General features: G+C 38.9%; 2 protein-coding genes across 2 annotated transcripts in view; both read left to right on the top strand.

Annotated features, from left to right (window-relative positions):
• The first annotated feature begins 712 nt into the window (after window positions 1-712).
• prkaa1 (protein kinase, AMP-activated, alpha 1 catalytic subunit) lies at window positions 713-12,464 on the top strand. Its single transcript, XM_023424000.2, has 9 exons — window positions 713-921; window positions 3,049-3,190; window positions 5,811-5,904; window positions 6,227-6,371; window positions 7,308-7,395; window positions 7,527-7,751; window positions 7,922-8,441; window positions 8,594-8,720; window positions 9,461-12,464. The coding sequence occupies exons 1-9, from the start codon at window positions 825-827 to the stop codon at window positions 9,742-9,744; spliced, it is 1,722 nt and encodes a 573-aa protein (XP_023279768.1). The 5' UTR covers window positions 713-824; the 3' UTR covers window positions 9,745-12,464.
• An 819-nt stretch (window positions 12,465-13,283) lies between these two features.
• The window catches only part of ttc33 (tetratricopeptide repeat domain 33), a 13,828-nt gene continuing 2,842 nt past the window's right edge, over window positions 13,284-24,269 (top strand). Inside the window, exons 1-4 of the mRNA XM_023424007.2 lie at window positions 13,284-13,392; window positions 13,845-14,075; window positions 18,382-18,463; window positions 22,050-22,181. Of these exons, the coding sequence (XP_023279775.1) occupies window positions 13,846-14,075; window positions 18,382-18,463; window positions 22,050-22,181 (444 nt within the window). The 5' untranslated portion in view covers window positions 13,284-13,392; window position 13,845. The remainder of the gene's footprint in view (window positions 13,393-13,844; window positions 14,076-18,381; window positions 18,464-22,049; window positions 22,182-24,269) is intronic.

Below are 24,269 nucleotides of genomic sequence, written 5' to 3'. Positions count from 1 at the left end.
TCTTCTCTGTCTGATTTGGTCTGGTTTGCTCTGCTTTTTAGTTTTGGAAAACACATGCAAGCTCATTTTGAGAACAAATGCACATTCACAGTACATGTAAGATCAGGTTTGGGCAAGTGGTGATTTTACGGTTTTACGGTGATCTGGGAACTTTTTCAGTGATGCTTTAGTAAAGTTACCGTTAAGTTCAACATGATTAAAAAATAGACGTCATATTTATTTGAAATAAAGCAGATGCACATACAGGATAATAATTAACAATTTGAATGTTGTATGCTATTACTGAATTTTTTTTTAGAAAATGGTTTACCCTCATAAGTGTTGTGTCAGATTCATGTAATCTCAGTGGCATTTAAATGACATACTTGGTTTAACAATATATTTTATTTTCTTATGAGAATTATTCTGGGATCATCAGGGGACTAGAGACATGCTGTACAGTGTTTGAGACCATTCTGAGAACAATCTAGGATGAATTTATTTCAGGAAGCTTTGCAAACAAGATTGTGTGTTTGGGCGTGGCATATATTTTCAACTGAGCCACAATGTGTGAGCACAGACCCAGGTTCTCATGAAACTCATTCTTAGTTGGAAATGCATAACTGCTGGATAAGATAGGATATCACAGCCTGATTTGGGAGTTTACTGAGAGCACTTGAAGGCAACATACTACGTCGCCTACGCTTTTGACGAATCGCACGGGAGCCGGGGCGCCTCCCACCCTCTGAACGGAGCTGAGCCGCTGGAGTAGAGACGTACACAGCGGAGTTTGGTCCATCTCTGCCCGCAGCTTGCTAACCTCGCTGCAAGGCCACTGCGGGAAGATGGCGACGGAAAAACCGAAACATGAAGGAAGAGTTAAAATTGGACATTACATTCTCGGAGACACGCTCGGAGTTGGGACGTTTGGAAAGGTTAAAGGTATGTCTGACTGTCTTGACGTTTGTGCATCCTGCCAAGTGAAAAAATGGTGGCAATGGGAGCTGTTAGCCTAGCTGCTAATTTAGCCTGCTATCGAGGCTAAGTTGTCGCAACGCCAGGAAGGTAGCACACTTGTTGTCCCCTTAGTTAGTCCCAACTTGTTTTGGCTAACATGACGTTTTTGGGATGGAGCTGCAATTGCTCGAGACGGCTTTATAATGCAGGATTTATGACACGGGCTGCTATTTAGTCACAGATATTACAGTTAGCGTCGGTTGCGTTGTGAGCTAGCCAGAGAGCCACAAGTCGCCTGTCAAGACAGACACCGGGAAGTAAACCCTCTTGACTGGCGTTCGCGCTAGCTGAGTCTTTTCTCTCTTTTTTTTTTTTTTTTTAAATATAGTATATGTAAATTCTGCAGCTTGGCATTACAACTGGCCTCAACTCTTCCTCCATTTAAGTTGCATTTCCCATCATATAGAGGCGACAGTATTGCTTTTAGGTGTGTTGGGAGGGAGTTGGGCAAACCCAGCCGAATCTACGCCCAGTGTTTTGAGTCCAGAGGGCGGTACAGTTAGTCTGTCAATATACAGCTTAGCTTGTACACGTATTGGACTAAAATACCTGTTGGGGTTCAGAAAACGGCTATGATTTTTTTTTTATCACATTGTCTTTCCTCTTTACTGCGTCTCATTATTAACGATTATTAGGATCGTTGAAAGACTAAGACCTCCTCTCCCTAGGCAGCTTTCTGCTCCATCATAGTGCCCTTTGTCTCCAAGGAACATATAAATTAGTCTTAATATGCCCAAGTGAAACAACAGACAAGCAGTGCCCCCTCCAAAATAAACAACATAAAAACTCGTAGCTTTGTTTACAGTCAGTTAATTCCCAGTGAGTCATCTCTGCTCTCAGTTTTTTTGTTGTTGTTGAAAGGAAGAGAACCACAAAGCACTGGAGTTTTTGCTCTGTGATTATCGGTCTTGATTTCTTGAGACTTGGTTAATAGTTTACTACCAGCACAACTGGCAAATCAATAGCAGCTGTTTACAAACTCCCATGTGCAAGTGTGCTGTCTTCCCACCATGCATTCAGATGTTATCGTCTGTTTCTCTGTAGGGTAGGTTTGTACTGATATGTTTTGGTTATGTTTGCATACTTTTGCCCTGGCTGCCACTGTTGCTGTGCTGGGTAACATCAGCTACGCTTATTTACACTTTAACTGAAGGATTATATCTTTTGTTATAGAAACCCCTCCAGAAGCCACAGGCTAAACAATGTCTAAAAGATAAAAACAAGTGGTCCTGAACTTAACATTTCGTGGTCTTGTGTGTGAGGTTACAGCTGCATAGATATATCAGTGTTTAGCAGATGCAGAAGCAGTATCTTCTTACACTTAACGCTGCTATAATCATATTTTATATCAACAGCAGATCAAATGACTACTTGTATGTGAAAAGGGCCACTTGTAGTGACAAACCTACAGAGAATTATGACTTAACTTGTATAGTTCTTCTCATCTCTACAGTGTTTAGTGTCTTTTAGCACATTTTACTGTTTAGGTTCACTGATTGGTTATCCTAGCATCATTTCCAGGTACAACTGGCAGCTTTTTCCAGACAAAAACTTTGATAAAAGCATTGGATGCTTTCTATCAAGTTCTAAATGGCAAACTGACAAAGTAAGCAGCTAGCTAGTGAACATAGTGAAATAGTGTGTACCTTTTTACATTCATTTTGACTTGAGCCAAATAAAGGGCAAATATTAGACTTACATTCATCATAACAGAAACAGGACTCTGAATGAATGCTAATGTTGCTCTGTGTAAAGCAACTGTTTGCTAACAAGTTCACAATATCAACTCTGTAAGGTGATGATATGTCAAATGTTTTGTGTACAGCCTGTTTATGTTGCCCTTAAGTGTCCAAACAAATCAGTTAATGAATGTTTTTTTTATATCCTGAAAAGTTGATATTTTAATGATGCAAGTTTTTTTTTTTGCTCATAGTTACAATAGTTTTGCATTATTCTATTATTCTCTTCTTCAATTGTGGTATTTGTTATCTTTTTTACATCGTGGGTTGTAATTGGTATCATTCATGTGCTCTCATTCTTTTTATCCTGTAGTGGGCCAACATGAGCTGACCAAGCACCAAGTGGCAGTAAAGATCTTGAACAGGCAGAAGATCCGCAGTTTGGATGTGGTGGGAAAGATTCGTCGGGAGATCCAGAATCTCAAGCTTTTCAGGCATCCTCACATAATTAAACTGTAAGTCCTAGATTACACCCTGCTCGCTGCTCTATAATCCCCCTGCCACCACATTAATGCCACCCACTGAGCTATTTCCAGGCTTTAATGGTGTGTTTTATAATAAATCCATCTAGGACAATATCTGTCTGACCCAGTCTCCTCTTCCATCAGTCCTCTGCCCATTCTATGTTATTACTTGTTTTGTTTATCCCCTCTGTTGACCTTTCATTTCAATGTACAAAAGTGCTTTGTCATTGTCTTCTGTCATGCCTTGCTGTCTGAGTTCAGTAATCACTGAATGTGTGTTCACTATATATTTGCATGGGTATGTATAGTGCAGTTGTTTTTCAGCAGAAAGTAATTGTCACTTTCGATCCAAACACATTATCTGTAATTTTTCAAATTGTTTGTAGTATTGTTGATGACATCTGCATGTGTTGATGTAGTTAGATAAGTAGCTGCAAAATTTAGAATGAGTCATTGTTTAAATTTAAATGTATAAACTAAGTGGCCAGTGTAGTACACTGTTGTTGCTTTAATGCACAGGTGCATCAAGCAGCGACAGTAACCACTTTTAGCCTAAAAAACACTCCATTTGGTAACATAAAAATGTTGTGATGGTACACTGTCGAAGAAGATCATTGATCTAAAAATATAGTTTGAAAATTGCGGAGGTATGTCCTGCCTGTATGTGAATGGCCACAGGCTGCAAGGCCACAGTTAAAGGGTCATTATACTGGACCAGCAGGTGTGGCTAATTTCCTGAAATACCAGCTGCATGTCATGCATGCACAAGAATGTAAACACTGTTTTGTGTGTGTGTGTGTGTGTGTGTGTGTGTGTGTGTGTGTGTGTGTGTGTGTGTGTGTGTGTGTGTTTGAGAGAGTGAGAGATAGAGATGCCATCTTGAAAAGGGTGCACAAACATTGAGACAGAGTGATCAGCATAGTGTTTCTAATCTGAATCATATCTAGTTAAGGCAAATGTTAAGGCAAATGTACACAGTACTACTTCATCTTGTTTGCAGAATGTTTTAACAACTGTGACACATGAGGTGAGCAGTTAGTCACCATCCGTCACATCTGCTGAAACTTTGGTAATTTAAACGTTGAGATGCATTTGTTCCTGTGGATGTATCAGAACCATTATTGCTTTTACTTTCAGACAAACGTGGCGTTTTTGTGATTGATGGACTGATGCTGGTGGAGTGAAGATAAAACAGTCAAAATGTTTTCCTACAGTATATTGAAGGAACTATTTCTAACTGTTCTCTGCTGCCAAACATGGTTTCTTGCTGGGAAAGGGTGGTGATGGTCGCTTGCCAAGAGCTTCAGCCACCATTGCGTTTATACAAGAGCTTAATACAAGAGGTTATAATATGCCCACTGGGCAGCATTACATCTTCAGAGCAGAGTGGATGAAAGGGTCAGGCCCGACTGGGGCTTGCTGGTTTGCATGCTAACTAAACAAGTGTTAAAACTGGCATTGTTTTCCACCACTGAAGACAGGTCTTTGTGAGTAAAGTTTGACACCTAACTCTCACTTTGCTGTCACTGTGCTACTGTTTTTCATTATTTTAAAACTTTTGGATTCAGAGTTGCAGTGTGGTTTCTGTCAGGCTGACAGGAATTTCATTTGTCCTGGTAGTTTATTCTGCTGCTTGATGTTAAAAATGATAATCATGGTGAGAAATGTGGCTCATGTGCAAGTGTATCCACACTGCCATTGTAGTGTAAATAGATGTAGGTGTGATAGGTGCCAGTGTGGATGCTAACTTGCAAGAATTTCTCACTTTGCCTTGGACTGAAAGGATAGACAGTAAAAAAACAAATGTAGTTTATTTTTATTTGGACCGAAGCAAGTAAGTGAAGGTTAGTTCACAGTCAGCAGATGGGTTTAATAGTAATTTAGTGCTTCAGTTCATGCCACATATCACAGTCCTGTGGTCTTTCTCTGATTGCTTAGTGCATACCAGAGTTTGATTAACAGATTTCACAAACCTACCAAACCAAATGGGCAAACAAACCAGAGTTTTTTGCCCAAATAATAATAATGAATGAAAGTGCAGGCTCTTCCTGGACTGGGTTGAAAAGTTGATACTATCTTGCTTCTGTGATCATGCATTGCTTTTAGGGATGAGATTTCTATTTAAATGTTAATGACATTTTAAGCATCTTTTATGAACATTTATATAATATTGAGCAACGGATGCGCATGCATGAGATGATGCAATAAAAGACAAGTTTGTAAAGTTTATTATACAATGCTTTTATGACAGGAGTATTTCGGTAATATCTAGGCAGTAAATACCGATATATTATCTTTTGTCCTATTGTTAAGCTCTGCCATTTTGCCAGAGATCGAGCCACTCCTGCCATGGGTAAAAATGGGTTTTGTATTGGTTTTATTGAGTCATTGGGAACAAATCACATGTCCTCTGTCCACTTATGATGTTATTACAATATTCCACAGTTAAATCCAGGAAATTGAATAGCAAACATTCATATTATTTCTTTGGTTTTCTTTGCTATGTGTTTCTTTGATAAAACAATAATTTTAAAACTATAACAATCTATGTTTGTGTAATATGAACTACTTGATGATCCCAATGATTCCATCTTTGTGCACACTACTACAGGTATCAGGTTATCAGCACCCCCACAGATATCTTCATGGTGATGGAGTATGTCTCAGGAGGAGAGCTCTTTGATTACATCTGCAAAAATGGAAAGGTAATACAATGATACTGGAAAATAGCTTATAGTCTGGTATAATTATGTCCCACATTTTCTTTCACTCTTTCCGTCTTGTCATATGTAGCGGATGTTGTATATTTCATACTCAGTGAGGGGACCAGAGGATAGAAATGCATTATGTGCTTGGTGTTACTGCCAGCCTTTGGTGCAGATGCAGTAATTTATGAGCTGTGTGAACCAAAAACCAACAGCAATAGGAGAAGATATCAAAACACAACAAGTGCTGCTTAGTCAGCTGTGATGTGCTAACTGAGTGTCAGAGAAGATCACACCTAACAGATAATTTCTGCTTTTGCAGTTGGATGAAAAGGAGAGTCGCCGGCTGTTCCAGCAGATTATTTCAGCAGTAGACTATTGCCACAGACACATGGTGGTTCACCGAGACCTCAAGCCTGAAAATGTGCTGCTTGATGCCCATATGAATGCCAAGATCGCTGACTTTGGTAAGTGTGTCTCAGTCCTAAGCCGAGGAGTCTTAGCAGGTGACATTATTATAATACGAAACATAGGGACACAGTAGTACAGGGCTTTGCTCAGGAGCTCTAAATTAAATGTAGCAGGTGGCGTTTGTGACGTCTAATCGGGCTGTGGAGCAGTGTTTTTTTATGTATGGGTCTGACTTATAGCTAATAATCATGGATTTAAACAATCTATGTTCCAAAAATCAGATTTTCAAACATTGTTTGAGGAGGGAAGTACATTAGACGTATTTGTTACACCTTAAGGAATACACACAGTGAATGTAAACCTAACTGTGTTTCTTTAGAAGAAAACTCAGCAGGTTAGCCTTAGGCCTAAATCTTGCTAAGCACATACGCAGAACTAGTTTTCAAACTCAGTATTTCACCTTAGGTTACTTAAGTTAGGTTATGTAGGTTACTAAAGTGCTGCATGTTGTTGCGTCTTACCTTAAGCTAATCCACTTGAGCATACCTTTTCCTAATTCTTTTGAATGTTTAGTGAATCGTATGTATCTTTTATTGGATCCATTTACTATATTTTATCACTGCTCTGTGTTATTTCTCCGTGACTCATTTCTGTTTTTGATGTGAGAGAAAAAGGCAGAACCTCCTTGCTGGGAGGCTGAGCTTGAACTGCAGTGACCGGACCACAGAAGTTGTGGGAACATAGTGAACATAGTGGGAATAGCATTAATTCTACTTAATCATTTAGCAAATAGGACTAAATAAATTCTTAATCTGTGTAGCTTCACGTTACAGTGACTCAAAGATTAGTTGTACTGTCAGCAGTAGGATTAGGTGGAGCACTTGTCCTCATGACATCAGAATACCTCCAATTTTTACTTTGAAATGACAGATAAATGTTCAAGTAAGGGAACAGCTATAAATATACATAAATACACGTTTGTTCTCTAACAGGTTTGTCAAACATGATGTCAGACGGAGAGTTCCTGCGAACAAGCTGTGGTTCTCCAAACTATGCTGCTCCTGAGGTCATCTCAGGAAGGTAACGTCACTCTTTTCATAGATATAGATATAGGTATCCCCTTATGCTATAGGACACATTGCTGAATTAACAAAACCTAGTAAAACTTTGTTTTGATGCTTATAGGCTTGTTTCTTTTTTTTGGTCCTCAGGTTATATGCTGGTCCAGAGGTGGATATCTGGAGCAGTGGGGTCATTCTCTATGCCTTGTTGTGTGGGACACTTCCCTTCGATGACGACCATGTGCCAACACTCTTTAAAAAGATCTGTGATGGGATCTTTTTCACGCCACAGTATCTGAACCCTTCAGTAATAAGCCTCCTTAAACACATGCTGCAGGTGGACCCCATGAAAAGAGCCACTATCAAAGAGATCCGGTGAGCTGGCTGAGATTAATTACAAAGTCAAACATCTATGAACATCTTGTCTTTTTTGTCTTCATTATAGAGTAGGTTGTCTTTGTGTAGTGAATGTGTTAAACTCATATTATTGACTTGCATTCATGGTGTTTAGGATGTTAAAAGCAAAATTATGTCTCCCCCCACAGAGAGGATGACTGGTTCAAACAGGACCTGCCTAAATACTTGTTCCCCGAGGACCCCTCCTACAGCAACAACATGATTGACGATGAGGCCCTGAAGGAAGTATGTGAGAAGTTTGAGTGCACTGAGGAGGAGGTCCTGGCCTGCATATACAGTCGCAACCATCAGGACCCACTGGCCGTCGCCTACCACCTCATCATTGACAATCGTCGCATCATGAGTGAAGCCAAGGATTTCTACCTGGCGTCGAGCCCTCCCGACTCTTTTCTAGACGACCAGCACCTGACCTCATCTGGTGCAGCAGTGGCTGGCATCATCAAGCCCCACCCTGAGCGTGTACCCTTCCTCTTGGCGGAGACTCCTCCCAGGCCTCGGCACACACTGGACGAATTGAACCCCCAGAAGTCCAAGCACCAGGGTGTAAGAAGGGCCAAGTGGCACCTGGGTATCCGCAGTCAGAGTAGACCCAATGATATCATGTCGGAAGTGTGCCGTGCCATGAAACAGCTGGATTATGAGTGGAAGGTAAGGAAGAAACTAGGCATAAGATAGTGCTACTTTTGTAGTACTATTATCAATAATTAAGTTGAGATCATGCTAATTTGTGAAATCAGAGTACTTAAAATAAGTAGCTTTATACAGTGATTTTTTTTCTTCACTCTTCATAACTGTTTCAGGTTGTGAATCCATATTATTTACGTGTGAGAAGGAAGAATCCTATTACTGGGATGCAAACCAAGATGAGCCTTCAACTCTACCAGGTGGACAGTAGAACCTACCTCCTTGACTTCCGTAGCATAGACGGTAAGTTTAATTCCACAGTTCTGTATCAGTTCAATTTACTAAAATATGTGTGAAAAACACAGAAAGATGGATGATTTTGCTTTTTCAATAAACCTGAAATAGGTGTATTGGTCACACTGGACTCATACCACTGAAACAGTTTATAAGCTGTGAATACCGACATGACATTCTGGTAAGCCCTGAATGCAGCTCCTTGTATGTAGGTAGTGTTTACCTGGATTCTGTCCTGTGGTACACTGCGCCAGTGCAGACTTCATAAATGATTGACTCGGGGTTGAGGCTAGAGCTTTTGCGGACTCTGTGTAGGTGCCCAGCGGTACCTCAAAGGAAAATACGAGATAAGAGTGTTGTTACGTACCATTCATGTAGCACAGGAATGCTTTGTACAGGGTATGAGACTAAATTTTGACTTCAGGCTATTGCAAAGTCAGCCATGTTTAGCTGAGGAATTTGAAAATAAAATCAAACGCTGATTGTGTAGAAAGGCAGAAAATATAACTTTTTTTTAATACAACATAGAATGAGAACTAATACCTTTTTCATAGCCATACTGTACCTCAAAGAATGACAGAAAAGCAGTACTGGCAATAAGGCCAACAATTATTTATTTCGTACATGAATCTATGTCAAACATTGTTACCAAACCTGTAGATACTCTAGGAATTGATCTGGACTCACATTTGACAGTTTATTTTGTATGTGAATAGTGTAGAAAACATGTTGTGTCTTGTATTACTTAGATGATATGTTGGAGACAAAATCTGGAACTGCTACCCCTCTCCGCTCTGGGTCTGTGGGCAACTACCGCACCACTATTAAGAACGATGTAGATGGGGCTGACGCTCCACCTACATCTAGCGTTGTGCACCCCACCAAGGCAGCAGAAGGCTCCTTAGCTTCGTCGTTGACCTCATCCATCGACTCAACGGGAGGGGGGGACAACGCGTCTGTCCCTCGACCAGGAAGCCACACCATCGAGTTCTTTGAGATGTGCGCAAATCTTATTAAACTACTTGCACGATAACTTGCAAAACAATCGCTAGCCTTTTTTCCTCTCCGAGTGTCTTTATAGCAATAAGCATGCAACCGATTCATGGCTCAATTCATCCCAGCTGAGGATGAAGTGATTGTCCCATGGCACTGATGCAGGTTGATGTTCCCTTAGCTTAAGGGATGTATACCGAGCTGACAGGGGATGTACGGGGTTATTGGAAAAGATGAATGACAAGCTACTTAATAGCTAGGACAGAACAACAATTAGGAAGGGGGGGGGGGTTACAATATCTTGATCAATTTAATAGCAAATGTCCACATCCCACCTATACATATATGCGCAAGTGATTACACTGAATTTTCTGTACTGTAGCCAGTGAGCACTGCTTTCCAGTACAGAGATAAAGACCAAGTTTTTGCCTGCACAGAAGAAAGCCACACGTTAAGGGTTGGGTAGTTGGGTGGCAGAGGTATAGGATGCAGGAAGCACTTTTGCACAAGTTTCTTTTATTTCCTGCTGCTCTTGTTTTTCTCTTAGTGGGGATCAGAAAAGTAGTGCAGATGTATCGGGGTGCTGCACTGGCTATAACTAGGGTTGTCATGCCCATCACATTCATTGGACTACAAGAAGTGCAAATACCCCTGTATTTCTGTCTTGCGTCAGGGATAAAAGAATGCTTCATCAGATTTATGTTTGGTTTTCTTTTTTGTGAATCTGAGTTGTCAGAGACTAAATTTTCATGGTTTTGTCCTTGTTGTAAAAATTTGTTTGAATTTGTCTGTCCCCGACCTTTTTATATATAAAGACGTGAATATATTTATCAGTGCGTTAAGTGGACAGAGTGTTGGTTCTTTTGGAAATGGAATTGTTTTTTTTTTTTCTTTCTTGCATTAAGATCTATTGCTGGATGGTATATATTTTCCTTTTTTACTGTCTTGTTTTTAAATCAATATCAGTTTTGTTTCCTTCAATCACAATTATTCTGATACTTGATTGTCTTTCCAGATAAATATAGCCTGCTTTTACCATTTAAGACATTTTGCCATGAGGGTCAAAATCTAGAAATATCATTTCCAGTGTCACATATTAAAATGACAAGTTGATTTTGACTTTTTTGTTGTATTTTCTCTTTTTTTTTTTTTTTTTTTTTTTTTTTTTTTTTTTTTTTTTTTTTTTAGATTAATGATGATAGGATTTGAGTGATTACTGAGTGAAATGCCTTTTGCCTACATTCAATTCGTAAATGCCAATCCATCACAAGTGTATAGGCCTCAGGGCTCAATTTGAAAATGAGTAGTAGCAGTTACATGCAGTGCATGGACAGTGTCTATTGGCAGGTGAATACAACCAAAATATTGTCATTTTTAAATATGTTTGTTTTGATTGCCCACACATTCCCTTGAAGAATGGACCTTGAGAAAAAAGGTTCATGTTTGAACCTGAAACAGACTTGTGAGCTTGTAATTATTAAGTCCTGCTGGGTAGGTCGCAATTTTGAGAAATTAAAAAAAACATCACAAGCATTGAGACCATAACATGTGTGGCTGATTTATACTTGATAAAAATGTCAGACAGAACCTTATGCTTGCAATCTCACAATGTCTTTTGATATGTCTTTAATCATAAGTATGATGAGTCTCCCTCCATTTCCTGTCCAGTCTTAAAGTTTTAAGTGGTGTCTGTTGTTTGGCTGCCTTATCATTATCAGTACTGTTAATCTGTTTTTATGTCTGTAAATGTTGGAATTCAGTGCTGATCAGAATTATTGACACCTTTTTTTTGTTGCAATTTTAAGGGCAAGGGTCCACAAATGGTGTTGTCAGTGTTGTTCATTCACAATTTCTATTGGTTAAGAATTCACAGATGATTACTAAGTGTTGACATTACAGAAAAAAAGTAGAATTCTTAACTGCAAACTTTAAAATAAACATCTGATGTTCTTGCCAAACTAGTTTAGACCTCAGTGACTGCTACCAACTTTTTTAATAATGGTAATAGGAAAAACAAACCAAACTTAAATAGTAAATTGATTTCTCATTTCGTCATCATTTTTGTCTTTTGTAAATTAAACCAGGTGTTAAAGAACTTTGCATGATCTCATTATGATATCAGACAAGTTTTATTTTCTTTTTATTAAGAGGTGTCAACATTTGCTGAAGTCTGGGTTTCCAGTGTTTAGCTCTCCATAGCTTTAAAAATCTAAATATCTCATTTGTATAAACAATTTTACATTTCAGAGATATAATAGAACAAAAATTGCTAAGAGTGACAATAATTGTGATCATCTTGTCTCCTTGCTGTCCTGCAGGGTAGGCTTGGACTGAAAAATTTAGTTGATGTTTGACCTTTATGTCTCATTTTTAAACTAGAGTTTATGACATATAGTGATCATGTTAAAGAAACGCACACTATGGTCTTGGAAACATATTGTAAAACTAAACATTTTAGTTTTAAAGGGAAGTTGCAAGTTCTGAGTACAAAACTCGTCATGGCTTACATGACGAGTTTTGTGGGAAAGATGAATGTGTGAAACGGTGACCTTTTTGACAGCTTTTGGAGAAGTCTCTCAGTGGACTATTGGCAGGTAATTTCTGTCAGTCTATATGTTTGAACAGCTTCAAAGAAATATTGTTCTATTTTTGTTTGCTGTGTAAAGGGACCCTACCAGATTGACCAGTGTAAATCTGAATGGACAGTATTGAAATCATTTGTATACACAACTGCCTAATAAACTGCTAAATTGCACACAATTCTGCTGAAGCCTCTTTATGTTTCTATGTTTTGACAGATACAATTAAAAATTAACTAGAAATTTAGTGCCAATTTAATATTACAGCTGTGCAATAAAAACTATCAAGGAAACTGAATGTTACTCATTACATTTGTTTCCTTGTAAACAAATCAATCAATGTCAAACTGTAAAGAATATTACATTTTGGCTGGTACATAAAATGTTAAATATTTCAAGAAATTGGCCACAGAGTAATCTCTGTACTGCTGTCTAGGGGAATAGTGTGAGCGTGACAATTTTGCAACATTGCATTATAGCAAAGACGTTTTCCTGAAAATAAAAAAAACTAACTGAACAAGCTTCAGATTCTCAACTTTGAAAATTAGAGTTGTGTTTCTTTAAGCGATAACGTAAACATTTCCAGTTTCCGGGTTATGCTGCATTCAGGTAATGTTGGTAGAATGGGCAGAAATTCATTCTGTTATTCCGGAGTGTCTACGCATTGTTCTGAGGCGGTTAGCCCGCCTGCTAACATAACTGTCATCCCAGATAAACAGCCGAAAATAGTGAAACAAGATACAAACAAGCAGTGTCGATTGAGTTCATATGAAATAAGATGAATGAATTGTGCAGTATTAAAGCTGGATTTCATATTTTGATGTAACTGCTATCGTTGGTGCGTCATTTTACCAACAGTTTGTTAACATGTCTGTAGCTAAGGTCACCACGTAGAAAACATCGCCGCTGGGACATTTTTGGGGGTATTCCTGATATCTCTGACTCAGAATTACAAGTCGGAGATTGACATGAACGTTTTCGCGACTCAGCTGCTCGTAATTACGATTTAACGATACGTCCTGAACGCGGCATCAAGGGTCAACAAATATGGCTAAGCATTAGCTGCCCATATCCCGTTCAGTCTTACTCACAGAAAGCTGAAAAAGTTTGTGCGTATACCTTTCTCCCTGCTGTCTTCAAATAACAATATATATCTGTTAGAGTCAAAATGAAATCATTTTTTTCTGCGCAAACATAATGACGTGTTAACGGTTAGAAATGACATGACAGTTTGTTATCCAGTTACCATAGCTAACGTTAGCTAGCGTTTAATGACAAGGTTGTTTTTGTTTATTGACAAGTCTTAGAGTTGTAGTTTTTAGATAACTAGCTATATGACATGTACGCAAACCAGATAAACGCCTAACTACAGAAGCCGTGCTAAAACTTTGTCGTACACTACTGGATGCGTAAGTAGCTGATGCAGATCATGCTACAATTTAGCCAGATTTGTAGTATTTCAAAATAAAAGTCTTTCAGCAAGATTTCCCCAGGACAAACTACATACTGTTTTCAGATGAAGCAGGATTTAAAGCGTGTGACCTCACATGTATCCGTACAGGATGGCTTCATTTGGCTGGAAGAGGAAAGCTGGTGAAAAGGTGTCAAAGACAGTGGTGCGGCAGTTTGAGGCTGAGGCGGAGAAGGCCGAAGATGATGGACCAGGTCAGGATGAGGAGGACGTGGACTGGTTGCACGCCATCAAACGACGGCGGGAGATCCTGCTGGAGGACTGTGCAGCAAAGAGCAGGAGGCTGAAAGATGAGGGTGCACTGCTGGCTGAAGAAGGCAGGTGAGGGAAGGTGCCTAAAGTCAGTCAGTCTTCTGTGCTTGTCGGCGACAGCTCTATAAATAACACACATACACACACACGCACACACAGACAGACATACTAACATCGGTTACTGGGACAGTTTTACAACTTCTTTGTTAAATTGCTTGTAAACAGAGATACACAGAACTATTAATTGGTGTCTGGGTGGCAGATTAGTGAGGACTTTTGCTGATTATATCTCATTGGAACCACAAGAACGGGATATTTGCATAGCTGTGGCTTTAACAAAACCGACCAGTGCTGAACAAACCAGCTTTATGTGTACACTATTATATCTTTTCAAAGACATTTTCATACACTCTGTGCCAGTTTTATACCAAGCAGGATTACAACTTCAATCTTATTTTATTCTATGATACTGGACTTCCTAACTGGTGTGTTGCTGGAGTATTAATGTGGACTAATAGATTGGATTGCAGGGTTTTAATTCCATCTTTGCTGGGTGCCAGACATACGGTCCAGAGATGTATTTATCTACAGAGTAGTTAAAGCAGCTAAACTTTGCAAACAATGAGATGTGTCATCAGGTATTCTCCAGAGGAGGGCACCATTGCACAGAGCACACATATCTGTCTAACACAGCAAATAGATGACGTCTGACTTAGGTCCATCTACGCTTGAGGTTTTCTCTCTATTTTATTTAATGTCATTTCTGTGAATGTACAAGGTGAGATGTGTAATCATCTGGTCTTGTTTAGATTTGCATTTCAAAAAACAAAGAGATTTTCTTCTTTCTTCTTCTCAGGATGACATCAGTTAATAATAATAATTTAAAAGAAAAACATTGTAGATTGTACATTGTAGAAGCTGCTCTTCAGGCCTGTGAATCTGTATTTAATGTTGTGTTGGAAAAATAAAAACATGGAGCAATTGAATAAAAGCTTTTCAAACAGAAAGTGATTAAAAGGAAATATTTAAATATTAGTAAACAACACATTGCTGCTAAAGTTTATTCAAGGGCCCTCTGAAGTAAACTCTTGTGAAGAGTTTATGTTATGCTGAATGATGATAAACAATACTTTTATCTCAGGTGATATTTCTGTGCTTTTGAATTTTAGAAAGTCATCTATCACTGAATTGAGCGTCACATTGTGTGACACGGGCAGAAAAATTATTCAGTTGTTTTTGTATTTTTTAATAGACACCAATGTTAGAAAACAAAATCATCCTTCAGGAACTTTTACCTGATATTTCCTCCATGATAAGTGACCTTTTAAGCCAAATAGCAATCGCTTTGTGAAACCCCTTAGTCCACAACATGTAATGTTGTTGCCCTTAGTGACGACCTGTAATTGTATTTGCGAGGAGAAAGTGGATTTTGCCGGGGAAATGATGTCTTGCTGCTGCATAATGGCTGTTCAGAGGTTTGAGATGGTGTCTGGTCGGGTGATGTGAGCCAGGAGTTTTTTCCTCCTCTAACAGCATTGACCTGTGATGTCAGTTTATCATTACCATTGTTTAGATGTTTCTGATGTAAGTGTAAGTACCTGTTTGTGATCAGAGTGTCCTCTTGCGCTTTATATGACTTTTGGCTGTTTTTCTGCATTTATGAGGTCAACCAATATTGTTTAATCGTAATTTATCACAGTTTGGCAAAGTTTCCTGCACTCCCACAATTATTAATGTTTTACCAACCATGGTCAATGTTTAAATGGATTTGGCGGTGTAATTTATAACCTTACTTGACATCTGGCTTCTTAAACAGTGCAGAAATATATGATACCACAAACAAACTAATCTTCGTTCTGTACTGCACACCAAAATATTTAAAAAATATTGCCTATTGATGTCATGCACAGTAGACTCTTAATAAGGATGACAGACTGCCCCGTCATATTTGCATATGCATGAATGGACTGGTTGACACTTTCATTGAGAAAATTAAACTAAAACAAAAACCCATTGTCTATCTGGCTGGTTGAATGGTTGAAAAAACGAAAGCAAAAAGATTTATAAGATATAGACTGCACATTCACTTGTAAATACATGTATATTCGAGGTCACAAATTGTTGCCTACTTTTGAAATTAGAGTTGAAAGCTCATCCGGAGTCTTTAGACTTCAGAACATTTGCAATGTCGCGTCACAAAGACTCTGGCAAGGCTCAACAGGCATTTGCAGGTTGTACAAAAGGTGGTTGACAGTTTTCATCTTTACATCTGGGACACAAAAAAACATGGCAATTGTTTTGGAAACATCATCCCATTCCTTAAAAAGATAGAGGTGAAAAAATAGGCTGTGCAGTTGTAGAGCTGTGCCTCACATTTTATCATGAATGGCTATTTTTTTTTGGATGTGTGGGAGTTTTATGAGGCAGCTTTTCACATCATCATCCAAATACTCCACATAGTTTGCTGATTTATCTGGCTTCCAGCTGCCATGCTGAGTCAGTTCTGTAATCTGGCATTCAAAGGCTGTTTCTAATCCTCAGCATCTTCTGAAGGCTTATTTTTTTTCTGTTTCCTGGTTTAGATTAGCCTGTTAGTTTACTGGTTTATTATTGTTATTGTAACCATGTGTTGGGGATGTTTCCTTCTTTTGGACAGCGGTGTGTGAAGTGATCATAATGTCCCAATACTCTCTTTTTTCAGCAGAAAAACATGCTTGAGTCTGTTTCATATTTGTTCACTCTATCTTCAAACTAAACATGAGAATGCACTTACATCTTGCAAATAATTGTAGTCTATCTTTCAAACTTTTGTTATTTCCCTCTCTCTCTCTCTCTCTCTCTCTCCCTCCTCTCTTTCCAGTCTTTGACGTATGTACAGAGTAGAGGCGTCATTTTTAAGTCCCTGGCTACATGTGGTGTATTGCTTATTGCTTAATTTCCTCACGTGATTTTGCAGTGTCATTTGCTTCATCTGTTGGTAAGATTTCTTCACTGCTCTGTTTCCATTTCCTCACCCTGCCTGACTGTTCTGTCGGGCTTGATCCTGGTTCTGGCTTTAATCTTAATTCAGATCTAATTGTTAATGGTCTCATTGTATTATATTTAAATTGCTGTTGAAGTTTCCGGATGTCCGTCTCAATAATGCTACAAAAGATGCAGACATAACAGGCGTATTGTCAAAACCAGGATTTCGTCTCGTAATCTTTCCAAATCTTCATCTTGATCAGGAAATGATTCTTGAGTCAATATTGACTTGAGAAGGATGGGGGCTGTTAGAATGAGCAGGAACATAGTCATGAGTCCATTCAGAGTATTAAAACGGGGACTACCTGTTTGTCGTAAACCTAAACAATTTTGAACCCATGTAAAAAAATCTATGCAAAACAGATTAGCAGATTTACAGCGGTGATGCTTGGAGTGAGGCTGCAGTGACGTTCAGTGTAAGTCCTGCCCAAATTTCATGCAAATCCTGTTTGTTTTTCTGCCTGCATGCATGCCTGAGAAGGAGCTGGTAGCCAATTTCAGTGCCTCACTAGTTTGGATAAGAAACTGGCTACTGACTGATGCTATTACCCACAGTAGACCTGTGTGTGTGTGTGTGTATGTGTGTATGTGTGTGTGTGTGTGTGTGTGTGTGTTTAACCTGCAGCAGCCTTTGTGTACTCTGTGCTGCCATTCTGTCAGTTAGGTGAACAGGTGTTGTGCAGTACATTGGGAGCTTTATAGCTTCAAGAAGCCCATGTAGCATATATGTGAAATTACTATAATGCAGAAAAAGCATGGGAAGACTGATAGTAAACATTAACTGAAACATTACTCAGCTATATTTAATAAAAGTCCACTAATCTCAGCTTTTGAGAAGTTGTACGCAAGAATGGAAATACATGATCGGTGCAATCATATGAGTGACATGTCTTACAAGTAACAGCACAAAGTAGCAGGGAAAACATCTTCACGTTATCCACTGAACAAACATGTGGCCTTATGTTAGGTTACACAACATATATCAAATCTCTGGGTGGAGACAATTAAACTGGGTATCCAGTTTCACTTTATGTGTTTGTCTATTTGAGGCAGTCATTAGCGTTGCACAGAATTAAAACTCACCCAAAGTCAATACAGGGACATGATTAACTCAATGTAGTGCAGCATGTCCATGCAGGGCGTTGATAGCTTTGGGTAACTTTAAATTGTAGCATTATAACATTCATAGATTATAAATAGTTCACGTGTGTTGCTATTTAGTAGTGCATCACACTGCGCACCCGTACCTGTTTTAGCCAGGTTATGGTTTCATTTTGTTTAATTAATCCCTCAGTTTTCTCAGGAGCATTTGAATCATAATGTGTGTCTGAACTGTGTGTGTTTTCTTTAGGCACTGGGAAGCCATTAAGAAGTGGGACGAGGCCATTCATCTGACTCCAGATAACCCAATACTGTATGAGATGAAGTCTCAGGTAAAATATAAACTTACATTTTATTATTTGCTTATTTCCTCACCATGCTCATCATATCTACTACTCCTGTTCTTTAAAGGATAGGTTCATATTATTTTTTCAAGTCTGTCTTAGAGGAGTACCCCACTGATTGAGCATTGTACTCCTATAGCACACAACATTGTTGGACACATGATGGATGGATTGGGGGGGGGGGGGGTTTCTGGTTCTACTTCAATGAAGTAGAACCAGAAATTTTTTTTTGTTGTCAAAATGTTGTACCTACAGTATATTATCCGTAATGCAACTTGACCACCGGCTGGGGATGCAAATTTCAAGAAATTTCCTTAATTGATTAATCAGCCACTTTAACAGTCAATAGTTGGTTAATCATTAACAACATATGAAATACCGGGGTCATTTTCCATATTGAAATTGTTTTTTAACCACTGATGTGACTTATGTTTGCTGCACAAAATTAAACAATACAAAACAATGGCTTCATTTACACTGCGAAGCTTCTACTCCTGTCTGTCGGATTAAGATAAACATGTCAAAACCTGTCTTTTAAGCAGCCAGTCTTTGGGTAATGTGGTTAAAATGGACTATGACCACATCGCTGATACATAGTATGTTTCTCAGTATGATACATTTCAGCAGCTGCTTTCAGAGTTTGGGGGTGTAGTTTTACATCTGTATATCTTACAGGGGTTTTGTGTTTAGAATATACCAAAGAAATCATAGCCAACAGTTTTGCATATGCACTTTTAGTGTGTGTATGTTATTCTTATCAGCCATCATGGCTATATATACCTTCTTTCCCTTGTCCCTGTGGTATGCTTTTAAGTGACATGGTGATATCAGCACAGGGATGACACTACTGAAAGTCTGCAGTACGTTTCCAACAGCTTTAATGTTTTGGCTTTTTAGCTCCATTTCCTTCATTTTCACTTCCTCTTCCTTTTAGGGTGATACTTTCGTGTATTAGAGTCTTTTTTGTCTCCTATTCTGCTGTCATTCCTCAACTGCTACGTCTCCTTTTATTCTAAAAGCCTCTTTGAGAAAATATTTCCCATATATGTGGGAAGAGCGGAGAAGCCGGAGGAGTTAGTCAGACGAACAGAGCTCTCTCCATTATTTCTTATTCATTTACTTCAACTAACACAATAACATTGCTCCTTATTGTCATAACCATTCACATCACAATGAGTATTGTATGCCTAATGTAACGTTATCCATTGTAGGATACTTGAGAAGGAAATCATTAGAGGAGCAGGTCTGGACAACACCACCACAAAGGTTTTTTGTTTTTTTTTGCCCCATGCCATGACCGACTTGAATAAGCGCAGCCTTCCTTTCTATTTGCTTAGATTAATCTCCAATGTGTGTAACTACAGCACATTTAACCTATTAGTGTCCATTATCAATGCTGATGTTATTCGCAATCATTAGGCTGAAAATAGCCTGGACCATCATATTCCCATTACTTGCTCAGATGACGAGGGTGGCTGCACTGACGCTGGCTATTTACTTCCCCTCATCACTTCCCTCCTATTTATGTCAATCAGCTTTTACCTAATGTGTCCAGCCCCCATGTCTGTCTATCTGTGCGTCTGTCACAGCGGACTGTAGTGTGCTCTGGAGGAAGTTGGCTCCATTGATAAAACTGTCACCACACCTGTCCCGGCTGTATGGATGATTTCAACCTGAAGGGAATCTGGCTGATAGTGAGAAGTGTTTCTTTATGTCATTAAAACTGTTGGAGATTTAGTAATGAAGTCATGAGGTCGACTGGTCCCGGAGGTAACTTGGTCTTTTACAATTAACATACAAGTTAATAGTGTAACAGCTCTCGTGCCGTCTTGCTTTTCAGTGTTGAGGCGGAGACATTTGTGCTATTAGTGGACCTGCCTGCGTATCAAACGGGCATTTACGCAATGAATTAAATTATTGTTGAAGTGTTACTGAGGATAGCACTGGTCATGTAAGAGACACTGCTCCTCATTCTCTTTTTTTCTGTGCTTTATTTGGTCGACAGTATTCAGGTATCTCACAAGAATATGTGATTAAAAAGATTCCCAGTATAAATGATACTCTGAAACCAACCAAATATTTTCTGATGTCACACTTTGACTCTAGCAGAGAGCTGCTCTGTCAGAAACTTGTACTTATCTACATACACTGTATGATCTTCTGGCTGAGATAGCAGCAATACAAAGTTTTTCAGGCACTTATTTTACAGCCGCAGTCCCAGACAGAATGATTAGCATTAACAGTCTGAAAAGTTGTTTGACAGATTGCTATGCAGATGTATGCACATTGGAATTAGCTCTTGACAGCCCGTTTCCTACATGACAGCAAGGCAAAATTAAAAAGTGTCCCTATAAAAATTTCATGCATTAATCGACTTAATGTCTGAATAAAAGATGATTCGTGAGAGTCTGCAAGGTTGAAGAGGTTACTGAGTCCAGTGCAGCGCTGTTAAATGTGAGCACCGATAAGTAAATTACAGAGGGTAATCTTGTGATCATGACCGTGCAGTTGTTATATCCTGTGCTGTTCTATCAAACAGTGAATGAGTGAGTGAGGGCTGCAACTATAAATTATTTACATTACAGATTAATCTGTTGATTCATTTTTCAATTAATAGTTTGGTCTGTAACATGTAAAAAAGTAAAAAAAAAAAAATGCCCTTCACAACTGACTAAGGAAGAAATTCGTCCCATTACAAGTTTCCAGGATACACGGTGATTTCTAAAAATGTCTTAGTTTCAAATATTACTTCAACAATCGATTATCAGAATAAATTATAATTGTTTCAGTTCTAATTTTGTTTTGTTTGTCCAGATATTCTAATTTCCATTGATATGAAAATAATAAAATGAAATAAAAAAACAGCAACAGCAGATATTCATATTTGAAATCTCATTTGACCTCAAAATAGAGAATGTAAGGGATTTTAGCTTGAAACAGTTAATTGATTCTTAAAACTGTTGCTAGTTCTTTTTCTGTTGATCGACTAATCAATTTATCAACTAAGTATTCTCTACACACCACATAAGGTTTTATAAAACTGGCAAATATTGACACATATTGTCATTATGAACATGGTTATAAAATATTGAATATTCTTTCTACCAATATTGCCCAACCCTATTTTTTTTTTTTTCCAATATTTTTTTTTTACCATTTGCGATGTTTATTGGCTTATTTTGTATTCAGTTTAAGAATTGCAGCACAAGTTAGTAACTTTTTTAGTAAGAAACTCTTCTCATACAGAAAGAATACTAAGCTTTCATTGTTATAGCCCATCGGGTGGCTACATGCTGTGTACAGTCTCTACAGTTTGTCTCTTTGTTTGTTTTGCTTATATAAATTATATATCTGAAGTAGACTAGATGTTGTTATTTTTGCTTTATGTTCTTCCTTTGCAAACCAGCAGTATAGTATATAATGTAGAGGATATAACATTACTCTTCCATGAGAAGAACAGTTATTAAAGTCACACTAATGTAATCACTGTTTTAACAAAGGGAATTACCCTTGTTGTCCTTTGCGAAGGTAACTCCATGCTCACCACAGCCATCCGTGTCATGTGTCACCACAGGTACTGACCATTCTGCAGGAAGTGTTCCCAGCAGTGAAGGCTGCAGAGATGGCCGTCAAGTTCAGACCCCTGTGGTGGGAAGGCTGGCAGACTCTGGGCCGTGCCCAACTCAACCTGGGTGAGGTGGACCTGGTGAGTATGTCTGGTAATAAACAACAAATGACAAGAAACTAGGACACAGGGTGCTCGCAAAGACTAAAGGCTAAAGTAGTAGTCGGAAGAATTTAGTCAGAACAGGAGCCAGAACAGGAGGAGACATGATAGGAAGAAACATCAGAACCTAAAAAATCAGTCACATAACATTGTTTACTAATTACAGGTGATGTTGTATTAGGGAAGACTGAGGCTGTGTTCACTTTGGTGATTAAAACCAAGTACATTGTTTGGTTATAGTCAAAAAGGCGCTATTTTGCCTGAGCTAACACCAAAACTCATGCTGACACATACAGACTGTGAAAACAGATGCATAACAGTTGATGGCTTCTAGCTCAGTCTGTCACTAATGGCCTTCACTGGATTGGACTTTGCAATAAACTACACCTGTCTTTGTAGCCATCTATAAATCAATTGTGTCTTGGTTTTTGAAGAGCTGTTAAGATATGTCAGTTATTTCTGTTTACTACTTTTTGCAAACTCCCAGCTTCTAAGATGAAGTGGCTCCTTCAAAGCACGCCCAGGCGCCTGGGGCTTGGACGATTGCTTAAATTGCCCCAGAACACGCCGGGACCTGTGGGTGTGCGAAAAGCTTCGAATCACAGTTACACTGTTCATCCATTTAGAGCGAAGCAAATAAGGCTGAACACCTTTCAGCTAATGGCACTGTGTGTCGCTCCTACATGTCCTGGAGCGAGAGACCTGTCCTACGGCACCAGAAACAACAATGGGAAGTGTTGAAAGTTACTTAAGATAAAACTAAACCAAATATAGACACACCTCCTTGTATAGTGAAGCTATTGGGAAGGAAGGGGGAAAAAAAACACGTCTATTTTTAGCGAGACTTGTTCGGTCGAGTTTTAGGGTTTTGTATGCATCAACATGTTTGAGTAGTGCTTGTTTGTGCAAATGTGAGTGCAGTGAATCCCCATTTTCTCTTTTCAATAGTGTCCTCTTTCCTTTGCCTTCTTTAATTTCTATTCCTCTCAGTCTCACTCAAGGAAAATGGAAAGTACCCAGAAAAAACAAACTGATAGCTTCTGGTTTTGTTTTGTGTCACTTCTCTTAGTGTTTTATAAAAATATTGGAAACTGACATTGACAACATTGCAGCATGACAGCTCTGTTGCCATTTATCTCCTTGTTATTATCATTACGTTCTTCTCCCTGAAGCCGGTTAATCTGCGTGCAGTGGAGTTTTGCCTGTTGATGGATTACTTTCACTCAGTGAGACTCTGGTCTGTTCAAGATGAAACTTGATATGTTTTTTTTGGGGGCACAGACGGTTTCATTTGTCAGGAATCTATTATGGTTCATCTGTCAAAGACTTTTTCAGTTGAACTTGACTGTGCAGGTTATTTATGTTACAGGTGGGGAATGTGAAGTTGCAAGCAATGTGAGATTCGTGTTAAGTAGTTAAATAAGAAACCAACCAAGTATTAGGTTCATACCAGTTTACCAGTTTCAAATTTATAAAGAAAATCCTTGGAACAGAAATTTATTACTAAATTATTTCTTTGCATTGTAGTAACAACTTCATGTAATGTTGAAGCTGTTGTTTGGGGCCAAGACAGGCAAATAAGATTAAAAAACCAGCGTTTGGTTTTGTTGTGGTCATTAAATGCTTGACATTTGATGCATCAGCATCACTTCTTCACCACAGGTTGGCCACAAGACTTTGTTCTTGGGCAGGCATTGGACTGGATGTGACTCATTGTATCTCTGGGAACAGGTGCAACCTGTGTTTCCCATACATTGAGTTAGTAATGGCAGCCTGCCACAATATCAACATTTACCGCCACATATTGTCTGTCAGTTTCCCCAGCCCTCCATTTGTTGTTCAATATGTCAGAGGCTATAAACTCCTCTTTACTGACAGATTGAGTTCAGTGTTCCTGTATTTTCACCAGCCCTGAGATTGTGTGTTTGAATCCTGAGCTGATGTCGGCACTCTCCTTGCAGGCTGTGAGGTCTTTCCAGGTTGCAATCCACCTGTGCCCATCAGAGCGCACCCTGTGGCAAGAAGACCTGGCATGGGCATCGAGGTTAAAGAAGCAGAATTTAGCAA

This window comes from Seriola lalandi, unplaced genomic scaffold (assembly GCF_002814215.2).
Source record: "Seriola lalandi dorsalis isolate HSWRI2012SDOR001 ecotype SW California unplaced genomic scaffold, Sedor1 jcf7180002054695, whole genome shotgun sequence".
NCBI classification, from domain to species: Eukaryota; Metazoa; Chordata; class Actinopteri; order Carangiformes; family Carangidae; genus Seriola; species Seriola lalandi.
Note: the sequence above shows the minus strand (reverse complement) of the source record. Positions and strands in the feature narration are given on the sequence as shown.

Excerpts from the sequence above, each read along its gene's own strand:
- prkaa1 (XM_023424000.2), top strand. The coding sequence starts at position 825 with ATGGCGACGGAAAAACCGAAACATGAAGGAAGAGTTAAAATTGGACAT. Across the intron at positions 5,905-6,226 it reads ACATCTGCAAAAATGGAAAG|TTGGATGAAAAGGAGAGTCG; the intron begins GTAATACAATGA and ends CTGCTTTTGCAG. Across the intron at positions 7,396-7,526 it reads CCTGAGGTCATCTCAGGAAG|GTTATATGCTGGTCCAGAGG; the intron begins GTAACGTCACTC and ends TTTGGTCCTCAG.